Here is a 19379-nt window from a genome sequence, read left to right as displayed (position 1 = left end):
AACATACACAACAAATAATACAGGGAAACACTACTAACACTAAAGGCTGAGAAAGGGCACCAAAGGCACGATATAAAACTGAGAAGTAACCCCTAACTATTATAAGTTAACTTTTAAAGTGTTAAGGAAAGGATTATAAATGTAGACATGTAGACAGACATATGACATTTTGTCCCCTAGCCACCTATGTACATGATGATGATATGTCTGCAATCCACTCAACCCTCCCTCCTGTGTGGTAAGTGTGGGAATGTCTGAAGCACAGTATGACTTGACCATGATAGCCTGATATTAAAACTGCACTTCTCTTGTGTGCTTTGAGCAACAACATACTGTCACAGTGTGTTCATCAGGACACATAAGGCAGGGCTAGACATCACTGCTTTGCCTCCTTTGTTGTGTACTACATCCACTACTGCCTGGGTGGGTGTACAGACAGTGTGTTGCTGTTGTGCCACCACACTGTTATTGAATGATGGTGCTGATGTACCTTTCCTGCTGCCCATGTGTGTATGTGCATGGTCCAGTAGTGCCAGTATCTTTGGGCTGCCCTGATGCCCTCCTTATTTGCATTTTATGGACAATACAGTGTGCTGTAATATCCTGCAGGCTGTGGAGGGGTCATACCAGAGTGTGGCCCTCATACATTTTGAGACAGGGAAAGCAAGCTGTGAGCTTGCCAAACGCATTGTCTGACATATTATGTATTTGACTGTGTACAGCAATTATACTAAAGTTAAGCCATGTTCTGTATGGCTTCTGTATGGCTGTCATAAGCCAGAGAAATAGTGGGTGTCTAACATCACCTGCCACAAAGTAGTAACATGTCTGGATTTAGTATGTTTGGGCACAATATAAATGTAGTTGCAAACATTAATGCTAGCCACTGTGCCTGTTAGTACAAACATGGCCCTGTGAAAATTCACTCTTCAGAAAGCAGTGATGTAGCTGAAATGTGTGACATTTATGTGAATCATATGAATTGTTTGGGTTCTGTTTAGGCAGGGTTGATATCTTGCACGTCAAGTAACTCACAGTCCTCAGAATGGTAGCCCTTTGTTTTCACAAACCTCTGTGACTGTGGGCCTGTTTGTGCCTTTATTGCTTCATATGTGCAAGCTATGATGCCCAGTACCAGAGGGAGGTAGGCAGTGTCTCAAAAAGACAATCATATTATTTCTTTTCTGTGATGTGTTAGGAAACCCTGTTATGATCTTTCACATGCAGAAGCATTATGTTGTGGAACTTGTCAAGTATTCTAAAGCCTGTGAAGTACCAGTGTGTCCCAATTTGACACTCCATAAATAACTCAGGGAAGTTATTTTTGCATTGTTTCTGCATTATTTGTGCAGTACTTAAATTTATTTAATCTTGCCAAATTTCTTTTTTTCTGTAAATTTCTGTTACTTTCACTTTTTTTCCTCTTAATTTCACTGTTTGCAGTGTTTGTATTTTTCTTGTTTCAGGTCTGGTATGAGGCCATCTTGAAGCAGTGGTAGCTGTGTAATGACAGTACATCGATTGCTGCTGTTTCTGGGTAGCCTAGCATTAGGTGGTCAAATAACAGCTGTTTTTTCATTGGTGTTCACTTTTTACTGTCTGCTTTATACTGAGATGTGCTGAGAGCACAGCCACTGTACTTGTAGCTGAATAGTGGCTTGTTTGCACAATTGAAGTTCTTCCCTTAGTCATCCGTCTAAAAAAATCCTTCTTCCTTTCTCTCTTTGGCAACTGGCACCAGCCAGCCCTGAGCTTTAATAGTTTGCTTACTAATCTACATGGACATGCATAGACTTGCTGCCTACTGCATAGGTCTATGTGTTGCTATCTCCTATGGACTCGGTTTGACTGTATAATCTTCCTTGTTGCTGTCTCCTATGGACTCAGTTTGACTGTATAATATCCCTTGTTGCTATCTCCTATGGACTCAGTATGACTGTATAATCTCCCTTGTTGCTGTCTCCTATGGACTCAGTTTGACTGTATAATCTCCCTTGTTGCTGTCTCCTATGGACTTGGTTTGACTGTATAATCTCCCTTGTTGCTATCTCCTATGGACTCTGTTTGTATAATCTCCCTTGTTGCTGTCTCCTATGGACTCAGTTTGACTGCATAATCTCCCTTGTTGCTGTCTTCTATGGACTCAGTTTGTATAATCTCCCTTGTTGCTGTCTCCTATGGACTCAGTTAGACTGTATAATATCCCTTGTTGCTATCTCCTATGGACTCAGTTTGACTGTATAATCTCCCTTGTTGCTGTCTCCTATGGACTCGGTATGACTGTATAATCTCCCTTGTTGCTGTCTCCTATGGACTCAGTTTGACTGTATAATCTCCCTTGTTGCTGTCTCATATGGACTTGGCTTGACTGTATAATCTTCCTTGTTGCTATCTCCTATGGACTCTGTTTGACTGTATAATCTCCCTTGTTGCTGTCTCCTATGGACTCAGTTTGACTGTATAATCTCCCTTGTTGCTGTCTTCTATGGACTCAGTTTGACTGTATAATCTCCCTTGTTGCTGTCTCCTATGGACACAGTTTGACTGTATAACCTCCCTCTCTCCTTCTTCTCACAATCCTAGGAATAATAGCAGAGACCAGTATGGAGAGACAGCAGTCAACCTTTCCTTCCATTGCCAACCTTCTAGCACTTTGTATCCTAAGGCAGTTTAAGGACTGCCACATGCTCACTGAAAATGAACTCTTGTTCAATTAAATTGATTCCATTTGCAAGAGGCATCAACCCATAGCTGGTTTGGAGGCAGCCCTCTTGAAATCCCATCCATGCAGTGAGCATCATGCTGTTTCAGCTTCACTCATACAAATGCAGCATCTCATACTATTAGTGCAAAGCAGTCATACACTGATGCTGTCACTACCTTACCCTCCTAGAACTCATAAGAGTAGTCAGCAATGAACCCCACCAAATACATTTACAGCATGCACCCCTTCATCAACATGTTAAAAACAACAAAACTTTCTTGAGCCTAAAAAATAAATCAGGTATTGGAAACATCCTAGTAATTGGTGGCTGTATTAGTTAGACCCACTGATTCCATACTCACCAGGCTGAACAAAGACAGGGTTACTTTTACCTGTCTCTTGGGAGTCAAGGATTGCTGATATTTCAAGAGTGCTTCAAACCTTCTCCTTCAGTAAGTACAGCTATGACATAATCATAGTCCATGGTGGGGTAAACAATCTAGCATGCAAACCCATTAAAGACACATGCAGAAGGACTTGCTGGAACTTGCTACACATGCTTGCATCAATGATAAGATGCTGGTCTTGAGTGGTATTGTCCCCTTACTGAAAATAATGCCTGTATTCAAAGAAAGATAATTGGGTTTCATCAATTGACTAAATAACTGCTGTCATTCCATTGGGGGTCTAGAATGTATCTTCCTGGGATGAGATAATCGACAGTCCTACTAGCTTTTCCAAGGATTGTTTACACCTCACATTCAAGGGTTTCCTCATACAGGCCAAAACCTGTGCTACCCCTGCTGTCCTTTTTTTAGGCAGAGTTCATCTAATGAACACCTGAACCTAATCAACAAATTAAAACATTAACTACACAACACTAAGGGGGCCCTTCTCAATGACAGGGGCCTTGATAACAAACAGCCCGGTCTGGAGGCACTTCTGCATCTGGAGTAAATCCATGTTTGCGCTGTGACTGAGACATGGTTTGGATGCAATGAGAGCACCCCCTCTGTGCCTGGGTTCTGTACCTATGGTGCATTCAAGCCCACTGGAAATGATGGTGGTGGTGGCCCAGTTTTCATTGGGGAATTCATCTTTTCCAGAATAATGACTAGTGACCCTCAGGTGAACTTGTTGAACATCAGCTTATTCTAGGTAATTTGGACCTTCAACTTTTAGCTTGTTACAGGTCCCCTACCATGGCCCACCACATGCCCATTATACGTTTCTAACATTCTTCAAAAACATTCCTATTAGAGATGGATCTCTAATCCTCAGGGATTTCAACTACCCCTCTGCAGACTGGAGTAATTGTATGCACATTTTCTTCAACTGGATGAACAGTAATTCCCTGGATCAAATTTTCCGTTTTCTGTAACCCCCCACTAGGGGTTGGAAATATCCTGGACCCAGTTCTCACAAACTTTGGAAAGGCCTGATCCCTGCTTATGCTTGGTCAGTCAGTTCTAATCACTAACTAGTTGCCTCTACCCTCAGAATATCCTGTCCTGTGGTTACCAGCACCACCCTCTTTAGAGACTTCAAAAAAAAACTAGCCTTTTACAATTGTACAATGAAACTGCAAAATTCTCCCATGCTGACCCCAAAATGGAAATGGAATATGCAGCCACCTATGCCATTATGCTCATTTAGTTTAATCCATCAATAGGGCTGTTCCCACCAGGACCAAATTCAATAACAACCCCACTGGTGGTCAGTAAAAATAAATAAACTTTACATCAGGAGGAAGAAACTACTTTGATTACCTTGTAAGACCAGAACCTCTCATCACAATGCTAAAATAAATTGCCTCACCAAAAAGCTGAAGGCAGCTGTTTAAGACCAGCAATGACTTCCGAGAACATAGACTTGCTTCTGTAGCTAAGGAGAATATAATTCCTTTTTCAGCTACTTTAGAAAATTAAGGAATATTTCACATCATTGCTCAAAAGTTATCTATAATTGCATCTCCTGTTCAGATCGTAAATACATTGCCAACATTTTGTCTAAGAAGTGTGACGCATATCCCCTCTCCTGTGACCACCATACCTACCCATGATATAGTGAAGTCACTTCCTTCCTACTGTCTCCAAGAACCATATCCTTAAAGTGCTCTCCAAGACCAAAAATGCCTTTTCTATGGGTCCTGACAGCATTCAGTGCCGTCTTATAAACAATATCAAGCAAGCCCTTGCTGATTCCTTCCATATGTTGCTCAACCTAAGCCTTGCAACAGGCTATGCTCCCAATCAATGGCACACTGTGGTGGTTATGCCCCTTCATAAAGGTGTCCTACCTTTGACCCAAGTAACTATAGACCTATTAGCCTTACTAGTCTTGTCTGCAAAGCCATAGAATACATATCTGACTTCATTAACCGGGACATTAAAAATGTAATCACAGTCAACCCACAGAGATTTGGATTTGTTAAGTGTCAATCTTGTAAACTGCTTTGAAAAGGTCACACAGGTCATGAACAATGGTCACACTGTTTATGCTACCTACCTGGATCTAGTAAAAGCATTTGATGCCATACCATACAATGGAATTGTAAACAAGCTGATAGTATCAAGCATAGATTCCTGTATGGTAAGATGGATCACAAAGTGACTCAAGGACAAAATGCATGTTGTCAGGTAAGTAAGTGATGCCTCCTCATTTAAAGAATAGGTGGCCAGTCGTATTCTCCAGGGATCAGTATTGTGTCCCCTCCTTTCTGGCATTTCTTCTTTAATCTCAACATTTACAACAAGGATCTCTGTCTAAGTTCATCAATGACTGCAGGATTGGTGAAGTTATGAAATCAAAAAATGATACAAATTGCATTCAAGTGGAACTGTCATTTGTTTAACACATGGTGCACTGAGAAAGTGTTCAAACCAAATGCTACAAAATGCAGTATCATCCTTCAAAAGACAAAAATATTGGTATTGTCAGCTGCATCAGTGATGTCACCCTCTACTGTCATCAGAGACCTGAACACATGAGTGGATGTCTCCCTCTCCTTTGATCACCACATAGCAGTTGTAGTCAGGAAGTCCTTCTTTATATCACAATTAATCACCAAGGGCATCTCTTCCAAAAGCAAGGAAGTTGCTGTTCTCTTGTACTTTGCCCCAGTTAGGTCCATTATAGAATATATTGCACCCTTTGGTATGTATCTCACTTAGACATAGCATAAAATTTGAAATTCTGCAGAAGTTACAAACAAAAAGAATGCCTGCCCTCAGAAATCATAGCTATAAGGAAAGGCTGGAGTCACCATCTATGTACTCGGTGTCATATAGACTCTTAATTGGAGACCTATGCCTTGTTTCCATATCTTCAGGGATCCTGTTATCTGAGACTTCCTTTTTCTCAATCTGTCAAAAAAGGACAGCAAGCACTAGAACAAAAGTTCTGAGTCTACATCAAGGGATAAATAAAATTAAATTGAGAGATAGGTTCATCACCCAGCACCTCCCTTTGTTCTGAAATAGACTTCCCTTGCATGTCAAACAGTGTGATTCCCTGTCTACCTTCAAATATAGCTTAGACAATTGAACAGATACCCTAAAATACGCTCTGGGACTTGAAAAGGTTAGTAGAGCATGAGTGTGGTTATTGGCAAGGCTCACATGGCATCTGGTCTAATAGCCTTGTATTTCTTTTGATTCCTGTGGTCTCTGAAAGGTGTCTGTTGCTAGTGAAATTTTGGTAAATTACCTACAAATAGTAATGTTTACATTGGCGGTGAATGGCACCTCATGCGTAATGGCAGAAACTGGAAGTACTAAGAATGACAGCGTGTTGCTGTAGTATTTCTTCTGCTACTCCAAACATTCGTGCTATCTGCAAGTCCACATTTTTAACATGCTTTGCTATTTTGTAGTCAGGCATACATTGCTTTACAGTTTCCTTGAAATGCCACTGTGGATTACAATTCTGTTAATTGTGTGTACATTTGAATATAATTAGGGCCACATTTCCCTACCCTGTCTCATTCCCATTGTCATTTTACAGTCATTTGCATATCTATTGGATAATGTTGATTTATCGACAGCCACCTGTTCAACTGCAGATCAGAAATTTCTATCAAAAACCTTTCAGCAAACCTCGAAATTAACACAAGGTCAAGCATTTGTAAATGTGACTGATGTCATAGATGTATTTTGGTTTGTTGTGTTAATGTAACTAATGGCATTGGTTCCTCCAAGTATTTCTTCTACCAGTCTAGTGGTGAATATACATATGTTCTTGTGATTGTTGTGAGATGTATTATATTTAAAAAAAAACACAAATTAAACATGAGGAAAATAGAACACTGTTAAACAATAAAGACAAAGTGAACAGATAATGCCATGCAGACATTCACTAATTTGTGAAGTTTTAAAAATGTGTGTTTTTTGTCATAGGCAATGTAAAACTATATTTCAGGGGTAGGAATTTGCATCTGTTTTAGAACAACATGAACAGGAATGGCAGCTAAAATTGAAAACAGCAGCATTTCATGGCATCAGTGATGAAATGTTAGCCGTAAATATTTTAATTCTTGGGAGACAGAATGGTAAATAATTCATTGTTGTGTCTTTCAGCTTTTCCCGGTTAGGGGTCGCCACAGCGGAACTCCGGTCTGCTAATGATTGGCAGTTGATTTTTACGTGCCGAGTTGCCAACCCTGACGCACAACCTTCAACGAAGGTATGCCCATTCACGCATGTCTCCACACAGAAGATGCTCTAACTGAGAATCGAACCGGACAGCGTCTTACTGTGAGGCGACAACGCTACCGCAGCACCACCATTAATATTTTTTCATATGTTTTTTTAATTTTTAGTTTTTTTATATCTGTTTTATATTGATTCTGTATGTGCTACTTCTATATTGGCAGGTTAAACTTGTGACAATTTTTTAAAGAGTTATTTAAAGTGTTATCAAAATGTTTATTTTGAAGAAGTCTTATATTTAACATAAAAACAGTAAATGTTAAAGTATTAAACAGTAAGTGCGGCTCAGGTGGTGTCAGGTTGTTGATTTTAGTCTTTTTGGTATTGTTTGAACAACTATAAAATTACTGGCCAACTTTCAGTATGCCACATGCCTCCTTATCATGTCCCTGTGTTCCTTTTTTGTGACATGGAGCTTCCTCTCCATTGTAAGTTGCTTCAACTTCACTGCAAGAACACTTAGTGATATTGCTAAAGTCCCTGTATCAAGCCCTTTTACTGCTATTGTCTGGAATTGTAGATGTTCATCATATTGATCACTGCTGTAGTAGCCCAGGATATGCTGGGTTGTATCGTGCATAGGATATAACATCCAGCTAGCTTCCAATGCTTCGGGTCACCTTCCATGTGCCCAAACCATTAGTCAGCTCGAACTGAGTCAACTAAAAGACAGGTTTGGGCACCAAACCCTTCAGAACTTTCCTACTGCTGAAGAGAGTGCTCCTCTGTGTGCTTTGAAAGACTGGCATTCAGCTTGTGCTATTCCACTGTTAGGCAGATAAGTTCCCTTTGGAGAAAAACCTCCAGTGTTGTCCACAAAGCCACTATGAACTGGGTGTTAGCCATGTCCTCTGCAGCTGTTGGGGTCTTCTCAGTGGGTTAGGAGCCATTCTTGTCAGTACTGGGAAAAGGGACAGGAAAGGTGCCCCTACTTCGCTAGAATATTTTGCCCATCCATGGGGAAACTGTGGTGGCCATTAATAAACGTATTTGCCCCAACTTTTCTGTCAAAAAGAAACAGAAAACTAAGCACGTATCTTCTCCTGCACCAGTTTCACTGGACATGAGTGGTTTATTAGGTCTGGTACAGGCTATTAACTCTTCTTATAAGGTGGTTTCTGATAAAAGCAAAAACTGATTCCTTTTTTCATGAAGAGATTCAAGAAATTGAATCTGGAGAGGAATATAATGGGACAGATACATTTTTTTCCCCATCAGATTTCTGTTTCAGACTCAGAGGAAACCATGATATCTGAACCTCCCTGTGAGAGATTCTGTTTTTTTTTCAAGACTATTTTCAGAATGTGCTAGTGTTTCCTTCAGAAAGTGTTACAGGCTGTTAGAACTGGAATTCTCAGGACCTCCTCCCATTAGAGCCTGTGATTTCCTGACAGCTATCCTCTTACACCTAAGAAAACAGAAAGTACACTTGTTCTTCAGTCTTCCAAATTTTTTATACACTCATCCTAGACCTGACCCAGCAGCTATAGCTTTTGTCAAGCACTTTGTTAACTCTAATCCTTTCCCTTCAGAAGTGGATGGGACAAATGTATGCTTATGCTACTTTAATTTTTAAAATTTTGAATTGTCAGGCTCATATGTTAAAGTTTATTCTAACTAATTGTGAAAGTACATGGAATATTTATCCTCAGTTCCCTCCTATGAGAAAAAAATATGTTTTGTGCAGTTTAGTATCTTCCATTTCTCAGGCCACTACTCACTGTTTAAAGTGTGTGTATAACTCTGTAGTACATCCAGTGTTGTTGCTACTGGTACTGAGCTGCGGAGGTTTGCCTGGTTGTGTTCTCAGAACCACCCAGAAGATGTAGAAAATGAGATTTTAAATTCTTTTTTTGGATAGAGATTTAGTTTTTGGACCCTCTGCTGCAGAAGTTATTGAAAAATGTGATGACAGAGGTAAGCTGATAACGGAATATTTCAGGTTTTTCAGCCCTCCTTCTATGTCCCTATCCAATTTTGGACAGACACAAAATAAACAGTATCAGCAAAATGTTGGTAAACTGACATTAGAAAAAAATGGCAGGAAGGTTCCAAAAAGAAAGCAGGAACCCTCCAGAACAAAGGACATTCCGATAAGGCAGAATGGCTGTATAAGGGACCTTGCTCCTTTCTCCCAACCTGGAAGTCCCTTATCCCTTTCAGAAAGTCCGAATCTCCATTTCTGTCTTTGGCAGCAGATTGTTTCAGACAAATGGGTTTTGAGGCTAATTCAGCAAGGTTACAAATGGCAGTGGGAAGAAATTCCTACTTTCCATGGAATTATTCCACATCTACTAGACCAAGCACCTCTTTTCCTTCCTGTCCTACAGCACATTCTGTATCAGGGGTAATAGAAACAGTCAGGGGTAATAGAAACAGTCCCTCCTTCCCAAGTGAGAAAAGCTTTTCTGTGCCAAAGAAAGAAAGTTCCTGAAGACCAGTTCTGGATGTTTCTTTCATAAACCAGTATCTGAAAGTGCCCAAGCTCACAATGCTTTCATTTCACAACCTGTTACCCCTTCTTTCTCCTTTGGGTTTTTTGTAACCTTAGAAGTTTGTGATTTTGATAAATTCCCAGACATTTTAGTGTTATGTTTTTTTATAGAAATAGGTTTTCCATTAATATACATTTTAGTCTTAAATATTTTATATTCTGCAGTTTAAAAAAATCTGCACTCTGAAGTTTGTCATTGCTGGTAAGATCCTTAAATATAAATTTCACTTTCATTCTGAAGTTTATTTAAGAAGAAAAAAACATTTCATAGGCTGCATTGTTGCTGTTTAACTTAACTAGTCAGCAAAAGAACTGTCATTCTTCCCTGTGGCATCATTGCATTGAAGATTTTGGCTATAACCAGAACTGGAGATCTGTTTTAAAGCAGACACTGTATAACCGTATACCTTCAAATCATTTTGGCAATAAGTTCATTATGTTTTATAATTCCCCTTGTATATCTTTTTGTCCAGACCTGTGTGGTTTCTGACCAGTTTGTGTATCTATTTAGATGATACTTCATGTTTTAAGAAACTGCAAAGTTTTGGTCCAGCTGGGAATTCTTATCAGACTTATTTACAGCTAGTTTGGGGTGACCTGGCTGGGAGATGTGTCTGATTCAGAGAGAGACACTTTAATGAGTCTCTGCATCTTTTGTGAAATATATTACCTCTGTGTGGACTTCACATAAGAATATTAGTGTATTTCATTTTAAAGGTAGTCAAGTTTATGAAAGCTTTTCGTTTTACAATTAAATTTAAGAAACATTTTTCAGTTTGGAAGTTGTCATGGTTTTTATTACTTGGACTTTTTTCTATATTACCTAAATTATGGTATAATTCTGTGGTTTTCTTGTTGACTGATTTGATTGTTTTATCTGATTTGTTGCCGGTATTTTGTTGTATTGTTGAATAAATGTTCTAGTAAAGGTTATTTAAAAATTCAGTTTTGAAGCAACATGAAATTTGAACAGGAAAACCTGCTGTGTGCCCTCCATGCTTTATGAGCATCTAAAAGTAAAAATGAAAAAAAAAGAAAGTTTCTGGGCACTAAACCACATCAAAGTGTTATTACTGGGATAAGTTTAGCTACATTGAAGGGTGGGGGTTTCCTTAAAGGACTTGTATGAAATTAATTTTGGTAGCCCATAGTCACTGTTTGGAGACTCATAATCACCCAATTATTATTTTTTCTCAATTTTAAATAGAACTGTGGTACTCGAGCCACCAGTCAACAGTGTAGTGAGGCTGGTGATATGTGTGCCATCTGTCAGACGGAATTTAGAGATCCTGTCATCCTCATGTGCCAGGTAGGCCATTTTAACTTATCTTTTGGAATTTTAACTTTCTCTTCCACATTTGTCTTTTCAAAGATTGCTGATAAGTCATCTTTCTTACAATGAATAAATCAAACAGCTTGAAGTAATTCTGTGGTTACCAAGATGTTATTGCTCATGCTATTTTAATATAATGTACAAAACTGAATAAAGACGATCCATTAACCGAAGAACAAATAGTAAGAAGTAAGAGGGATCACATTCCACAACAAAAGCAATTTAATAAGCAACCATTGCCAGTCAGCTGTTCTGGTGGCTAGTTCAGAATTACATTAATATGAAAACAAATCGTAAAGTCACACCTAATTGATTGGTTTGTTGCACCTTAGAACTTTCACCTCAATGCCACTGTTGTGTAATCTAGCAGTTAATGCATTTATAGATGTGACCCCCCCCATCAAAAAAAATTGTTTTTGTGAATGTTTCAGTTTGGTTTGCCAGTGTATTTAATTCTGCTCTGCAGTTACAAATTTTTTTTGTTGTTTTAAATAAGTCAAAATTGAGTGCACCTTCAACAAACTGTCATATATTTGCTGTGAAATTTTGCTTTTTGGTTTGAACTTTATAAAGTAATGAGCACTGGGCATCTGTATCAAAGCATAGTTAGACTCTGCTCTACTGACAATCCCCAAAAAGGGTGAAACATGTTGTATCTACAGCTAGTGGAGTCTGGCTTATTGGCTTCATTACTTTTATAAAGAATTGTGGGCCATTATGCGTGGCAAAGTCAGTGTGCTGAAACACTTGTGTGTCTAATGGATAATGATGCCTTCAATATTCAGAATTAATACTGTGTTTTCCAGGGTTTTTCTAGCTTTGGCCTGATATGCCTTTGCTGTGAGAGTTTTTGCTTTATGTATAACATGCATGCACATATACATATAACATACACTGTTCTTCAGGTATGGGTAGAGATCCACTGCATTAGCATATTATGTGTATATTAAAATTAAAAAATTTGCAGTCTTCTGCTGTTTTTTATCTGGATTGTTTTCAGTTAAGCTTAGGTTCATGGAGTTTTTCATTGATCCCTTCGTCAGCTTTATTCAAGTGGAAGTTGTGAACTGTACAATTATTTAAATGTATTGAGTATTATTTAAAAACACATAAAGGTATCTTGGTAAGACATATCACAAACATGAAACTGGTACCCAGCAATTCTGCAGTTTCTCTTCAGTTCTCTTCAGTCAGACGCAGAGACCATGCACATGATGGCACACTTACACATACACGTGTATACTGCCTCTTTATATTTAAAGGATTAAATGTGGTTGTGCATAATTATCCTAAAGTAATACCATGTGTAGGTAGCTTTAATTGAATACTAGTGGTGGTGTTTATATTTCCGTATATTCACTCTGTCTAGCATTTTATGTAGGTAAAACACAGCATAAACTAAGGGTTGTTACCATGAATTAAAACATGATTATATAAGCAAACAAGCAGAGGCAAGCCTCCAGTTCTCCACAAAGTTTAATTGTACCAGATACAAACACAAGTGCTTTCACTGACTGCTTCTTCAGGTGTAAATCAAAAGTAAAAAGACACCATTTTTATATTATTAATTAATGTCACATGACCTATCATCAAAAGCACCTCAATAAAAGTTGTACTACCACCATAAAAACACATAAAAATTATATATATATATATATATATATATATATATTCATGATAAATATGAAATGTATGAAATAGATATCTATGTATACAAATCCCTATCTATAAATTTAAAAAGCATTAAAATGCATATATACATATATGTAGCAATTAAACATAACTATCTATGTAAAGGTCGAGTTTTCAGGATGGGTCTCAAAGGAACATGGTCATTGAGACCATGTCTGCCCGTAACCTTACAATCCATTCAGCTTCTAACCCTTCCATTGTAGTTTTGATGTCTTTTCCCCTCACATTAACCTTACATCTCCCCAATACCCTAAACTTGAACAAATGATGTTCGTTTCAATTACATGCTTGGCTAATGCATTATTATGTATACTTCTTTTTTTCATGTGATATAAATGTTCTCTAATCCTAAACCTTAGCTGTCTATCAGTTTTCCCTACATAGTAGCCTATTTTCCTCATGGATTGAAGTGTCTTTAATATTTTGTGAAAAATAAGGTCTGGCTCTGTTTTTTCTTAACTTGGCTACATCTGCCACATTTCTTTGTATGAGCTGTTTATTGTATCCTCTATCCATGAGTTCTGTTTCAACTACTCTAATTGTCTCTCAAAATCTTTCTCATTGGCGTTGAGCCTGGAGGCTCTATAGGCTTGATTTTGTATTACATTTCTAAAAATGTACTTCAGATGCATACTCTCCCCACTTAACAAACTGTTGACATGACATTCTTTCCTATACAACTTTGTGTTTAATTCATTATTAGTACCCTTGCATATGGTAACATCCAAAAAAATTTACTTCAGTATTTGACCAATTCACAGTAAATTTGAGAAATTGTGTTGTATTGTTAATGAAATTGACAAATTCCAACAACAATTCTACTGGCCCATTCCACAACTGGAACAGGTCATCTACAAACCTGCGAAAAAATATAATATAACATTTAAATGTCCCTTTTATTAACCATTCCATTCCCCATTCAGACATCACAGCATTTGCATAGCTATTGGCGCATGATGTTCCCGTTGCCACTCCATTACATTGCCAATATGTCTTATCTATGAATAAAAAGACATTGTGTTCTAATACCAACTTTAACAGTGCCTTAATCAATTCTACTTTTGACTTCGTGAAATCCATATCTTTATCCAATTGTCTAGTAATGTTATCAATGCCTAAGTTGTTGGGAATCACTGTGAAAAGTGACACTGCATCAAGTGTGACCAGCAAATACTGTCTGGGTAATTCATCTTTATTAACATATTCATACAAGTCTCTTACGAAATGTTCCGTGTCTCTTAATATATACTCAGATTTATTTACTAAACTTCGTAGATTTTTTTCTAAGAATATGGAAATGGACTCAGTGCACCAGTTCCTACCAGCTACTGTTGGTCTCATGGGGAGTTTTACTGGATTTTTATGCAGTTTTGGTGACCCCTGTATTATTGGAATTGTAGGGTTCAATATGACAAAATACCTTTGAAGTTCTTCATCTATGAGACCCATCCTTTTTAACTCTTCTATACCTGTAAAAACCTTCCCTAGCATTCTCTTCACCTGTAAAGGTCTGACAATTCTATAAAAACCTTCATCATTCATCATATTAAATCACTGTATTACCATATTCCACCATATCCATTATGACAATCTGGCCTCCCTTGTCTGCCGGTCTTATCATAATGGATGGGTTAACTTGTAAACTAAGCATTGCTTCAAATTCACTCTTAGTTAAATTAAACATTTTATTCTTCTGAAACCTAGCTTTCTGTGAATAGTAAACCTTATAAGCATCTTTTATACAAAGTTTTTCAAATGCATGTAGTAAAGGACTTTGCTGTGGAATGAACAAACTAGGTTTTTTAAACATGTCTACAGAACTAGTACCACCAACATTCTCACTAAACATAGTTTCTAACATGAGTTTGCGTGTAAACATTTTGATGTCAAACACAATTTCAGTAATGTCTGTATCAGCCGTAGGAATAAATGACAACCCCTTATTTAACACATTAAGCTCATTCTGAGATAAAGTATGTGTAGATAAATTCACAACTAATTTCTTATGTTCATAAATGCTTTCTTTATCGTATAAGGATACGTCCCTTCTTCGTATTTCCTTTTCATTCTCGTCATGCTTCTCCCTGTCTGGTGACCTCTGTGCTGTCCACTTCCGCCTCTGCTTGTTGATCTCTCCCTGGTAGGGAGCAGAAAAGATAGACTTGGCGGTCCTGAGGCCTGTGTAAAAGTTGAAGGCTCATTTAGGCTAGTATTCGGAGTGGAAATGTCACCATTTTCCTCCTCGTGTACCTCTGCCGTTGTAACGATGATCTTCCGTCTCACTCCTAAATGCTGCGCCAACTCAGAAGTGGCATCCGCAGCCACACTAGTGTAGGGTATTGGGGAGATGCAAGGTTAATGTGAAGGGAGGAGACATCAAAACTAGAACGGAAGGGTTAAAAGCTGAATGGATTGTAAGGTTAAGGGTAGACACAGGTCATGGTCTCAATGACCATGTTCCTTTGAGACCCATCCTGAAAACTCGACCTTTACATAGATAGTTATGTTTAATTATTACATATATGTATATATGTATTTTAATGCTTTTTAAATTTATAGATAGGAATTTGTATACATAGATAGGTATTTCATATTTATCATGAACATATGTGTGTGTATACATACATACATATATATATATATATATATATATATATATGGTTTACTATCAAAATTTCGAAATGCACTCCATCAACTGTACTAGGTACAGGTAGGGGAGATGTTTGTAGTTCGGAATAATACTGAACACCTACCTCGACCCATGTTAAAACCCATTCCTAGATTGTTTTTTTTGACTTCGACATTCCCATTTTCGAACTTCCATGTTCAACGATAGTACAGTCAATGGAGTGCGGTTCGAAATTTTGATAGTAAACCTATATATATATATATATATATATATATATATATATATATATATATAATTTTTATGTTTTTTTTATGATGGTAGTAAAACTTTTATTGAGGTGCTTTAGATGTTAGGTCATGTGACATTAATAATATAAAAATGGTGTCTTTTTACTTTTGATTTACACCTGAAGAAGCAGTCAGTGAAAGCTCTTGTGTCTGTATCTGGTACCATTAAACTTTGTGTAGACCTGGAGCCTTGCCTCTGCTTGTTTGCTTATATAATCAGTTTATTTATTTTCTCGTGTGGAGGCACTTGGATATTACTGGTTTGTTTTATACTGATTGTAGTTCCTTTGTTTTTTACTAACAATACCTCGACCCATGTTAAAACCCATTCCTAGATTGTTTTTTTTTTTTACTTCGACATTCCCGTTTTCGAACTTCCGTGTTCAACGATATTGATACATTGACAATATGTCAATGTATCAAGCCTGGCTAACTCGAATGTGTAAAAATCTGTTAACCAGTTTACCGTGTAATTTAATTTAATCCTGACTTGTGCTCAGGACTAACTTTAACCTGTGGAACTTGTTTAACTTGCTTACTTATGTAATCTCTGTAAATAATCTGTTTGTAATATGTAATGCTGGTATTATGTAATGCTGTATCTGCTTACCCTTGGGGTTTTCTCCCCGGGCCTCCGCTGAAAATGGACATGCATCCAGTCGGACTATCCTGGTCAACAAATGTAAAATAAATAAATAAAAATAAATAAAAAAATACCAGGATTATGGCAACAGGAGTTGATAACATTGAGTTAGCGTACAACCCCGCTACTAAAAACGGACTGATTTAACGGCAGATGATTTCATCTTGAAGGTGAGCAAGAATGTAAATCCACTGTTTTAACAGCACCCTTGATGATATGCAAAATGTTGACTTTTTGGCACATAAAAGCGACATGCTAGCACTTGAAAAAGACTTATTCAAGTTGAAAAGGGTGCAGTATGAGAAATTTCATTTAGAAGTGTGTTTGAAGGAGAGCATGCTTAAGAATACTTAAAATGCCTGCCCAGATGAACTGTGATGCCATGTTACTCAATGATTGGCAGAAGATGAATCTGAGAACTAGCATGGGGTACTGCTAATCACATCTGCCGGCAGAGAGGCAGCAACAGTAACTAATGACATCAAGATTAAGTACTCTAACCTATATAGTAGATATGGGTCTGAACTTGTAACTAAAACTTGAATGATATCACAGAAAATGTCTCTATATATTCTAGAAAATTACTACAAATGAAATTGAGGAAACTACAGAGAGACCAGAGGGATTTCTCGCAAGGAAATGTCTTCACTTGCCCTAGGGGTTCATTCAGAACACCGGAGAAGGCTTCACTTACTACAATCCAGAGGATGGATGAATCGACCAATGGAAATGGAATCACGACTGTGGCAACCAATCAGATGAACAATGTGAACCAGGAAGTAAGTAGGGGGCAGGCCTACAATAGTGTGGCTGTGGATGCCACTTCTGAGTTGGTGCAGTCTTTAGGAGCAAGACAGAAAATCATTGTTATAATAGCAGAGGTACACCAGGAGGGAAATGGGGACATTTCCACTCCGAATACTAGCCTAAATGAGCCTTCAACTTTTACACAGGCCTTAGGGCCACCAAGTCTAACTTTTCCGCTCCCTACCAGGGAGAGATTAGCAAACAGAGGCAGACAGCATAGGGGTCACCAGACAGGGAGAAGCATGACGAAAATGAAAAGGAAATACGAAGAAGGGACGGTGAGTCCTTATACGATAAAGAAAGCATTTATGAACATAAGAAATTAGTTGTAAATTTATCTACACATGCTTTATCTCAGAATGAGCTTAACGTGTTAAATAAGGGGTTGTCATTTATTCCTACGGCTGATACAGACATTACTGAAATTGTGTTTGACATCAAAATGTTTACATGCAAACTCATGTTAGAAACTATGTTTAATGAGAATGTTGGTGATACTAGTTCTGTAGACATGTTTAAAAAACCTAGTTTGTTCATTCCACAGCAAAGTCCTTTAACACATGCATTTAAAAAACTTTATATAGAAGATGCTTATAAGGTTTACTATTCACAGAAAGCTAAGTTTCAGAAGAATAAAATGTTTAATTTAACTAAGAGTGAATTTGTAGCAATGCTTAGTTTACAAGTTAACCCATCCATTATGATAAGACCGGCAGACAAGGGAGGCCAGATTGTCATAATGGATAGGGTGGAATATGGTAATACAGTGATTAATATGTTGAACGATGAAGGTTTTTATAGAATTGTCAGACCTTTACAGGTGAAGAGAATGCTAGGGAAGGTTTTTACAAGTATAGAAGAGTTAAAAAGGATGGGTATCATAGATGATGAACTTCAAAGGTATTTTGTCATATTGAACCCTACAATTCCAATAATACAGGGGTCACCAAAACTGTATAAAAATCCAGTAAAACTCCCCATGAGACCAATAGTAGCTGGTAGGAACTGGTGCACTGAGTCCATTTCCATATTCTTAGAAAAAAATCTATGAAGTTTAGTAAATAAACCTGAGTATATATTAAGAGACACGGAACATTTCGTAAGAGACTTGTATGAATATGTTAATAAAGATGAATTACCCAGACAGTATTTGCTGGTCACACTTGATGCAGTGTCACTTTTCACAGTGGTTCCCAACAACTTAGGCATTGATAACATTACTAGACAATTGGATAAAGATATGGATTTCACGAAGTCAAAAGTAGAATTGATTAAGGCACTGTTAAAGTTGGTATTAGAACACAATGTCTTTTTATTCAGAGATAAGACATATTGGAAATGTAATGGAGTGGCAATGGGAACATCATGTGCCAATAGCTATGCAAATGCTGTGATGTCTGAATGGGGAATGGAATGGTTAATAAAAGGGACATTTAAATGTTATATTATATTTTTTTCGCAGGTTTGTAGATGAACTGTTATTCTTATGGAATGGGCCGGTAGAATAGTTGATGGAATTTGTCGATTTCATCAACAATTCAACACAATTTCTCAAATTTACTGTGAATTGGTCATATACTGAAGTAAATTTTTTTGGATGTTACCATATGCAAGGGTACTAATAATGAATTAAGCACAAAGTTGTATAGGAAAGAATGTCATGTCAACAGCTTGTTAAGGGGGAAGAGAATGCATCCGAAGTACATTTTTAGAAATGTAATACAAAATCAAGCCTATAGAGCCTCCAGGCTCAATGCCAATGAGAAAGATTTTGAGAGACAACAAGAGGTAGTTGAAACAGAACTCTTGGATAGAGGATACAATAAACACCTCATACAAAGAAATGTGGCTCTTTATTCACCCCTCACCATCCAATCGACTAAGCAGCTCAACCTACTATTCAGGCATGACCAAAGGGCAACTTCAGGTGCACTCTCCAGTCCAGCTGGTGAATCTAGGTATCCTGAGGCAATGTTACAACTGCCTCATGTACACAGACAACCCTCTCCTCCTACCACAGAACACTAACATATGCGAGAGATGCAATTATACAGCCAAACTGGAAGCTAAGCTGTCTCCAC

At 37.8% G+C, this 19379-nt stretch overlaps 1 protein-coding gene across 2 annotated transcripts in view; it reads left to right on the top strand.

Moving 5' to 3' along the window:
- RNFT2 (ring finger protein, transmembrane 2) overlaps positions 1 to 19379 on the top strand; it is a 926866-nt gene that overhangs the window by 782600 nt on the left and 124887 nt on the right. For both annotated transcript variants that reach the window (XM_044068253.1, XM_044068252.1), the window contains exon 9: positions 11115 to 11216. In XM_044068253.1, the coding sequence (XP_043924188.1) occupies positions 11115 to 11216 (102 nt within the window). The remainder of the gene's footprint in view (positions 1 to 11114; positions 11217 to 19379) is intronic.

This window comes from Protopterus annectens, chromosome 4.part0, assembly GCF_019279795.1.
Source record: "Protopterus annectens isolate FY-2018-M chromosome 4.part0, PAN1.0, whole genome shotgun sequence".
In the NCBI taxonomy this organism is placed as follows: domain Eukaryota; kingdom Metazoa; phylum Chordata; order Ceratodontiformes; family Protopteridae; genus Protopterus; species Protopterus annectens.
This window is presented reverse-complemented; position numbering and strand designations above follow the sequence as displayed.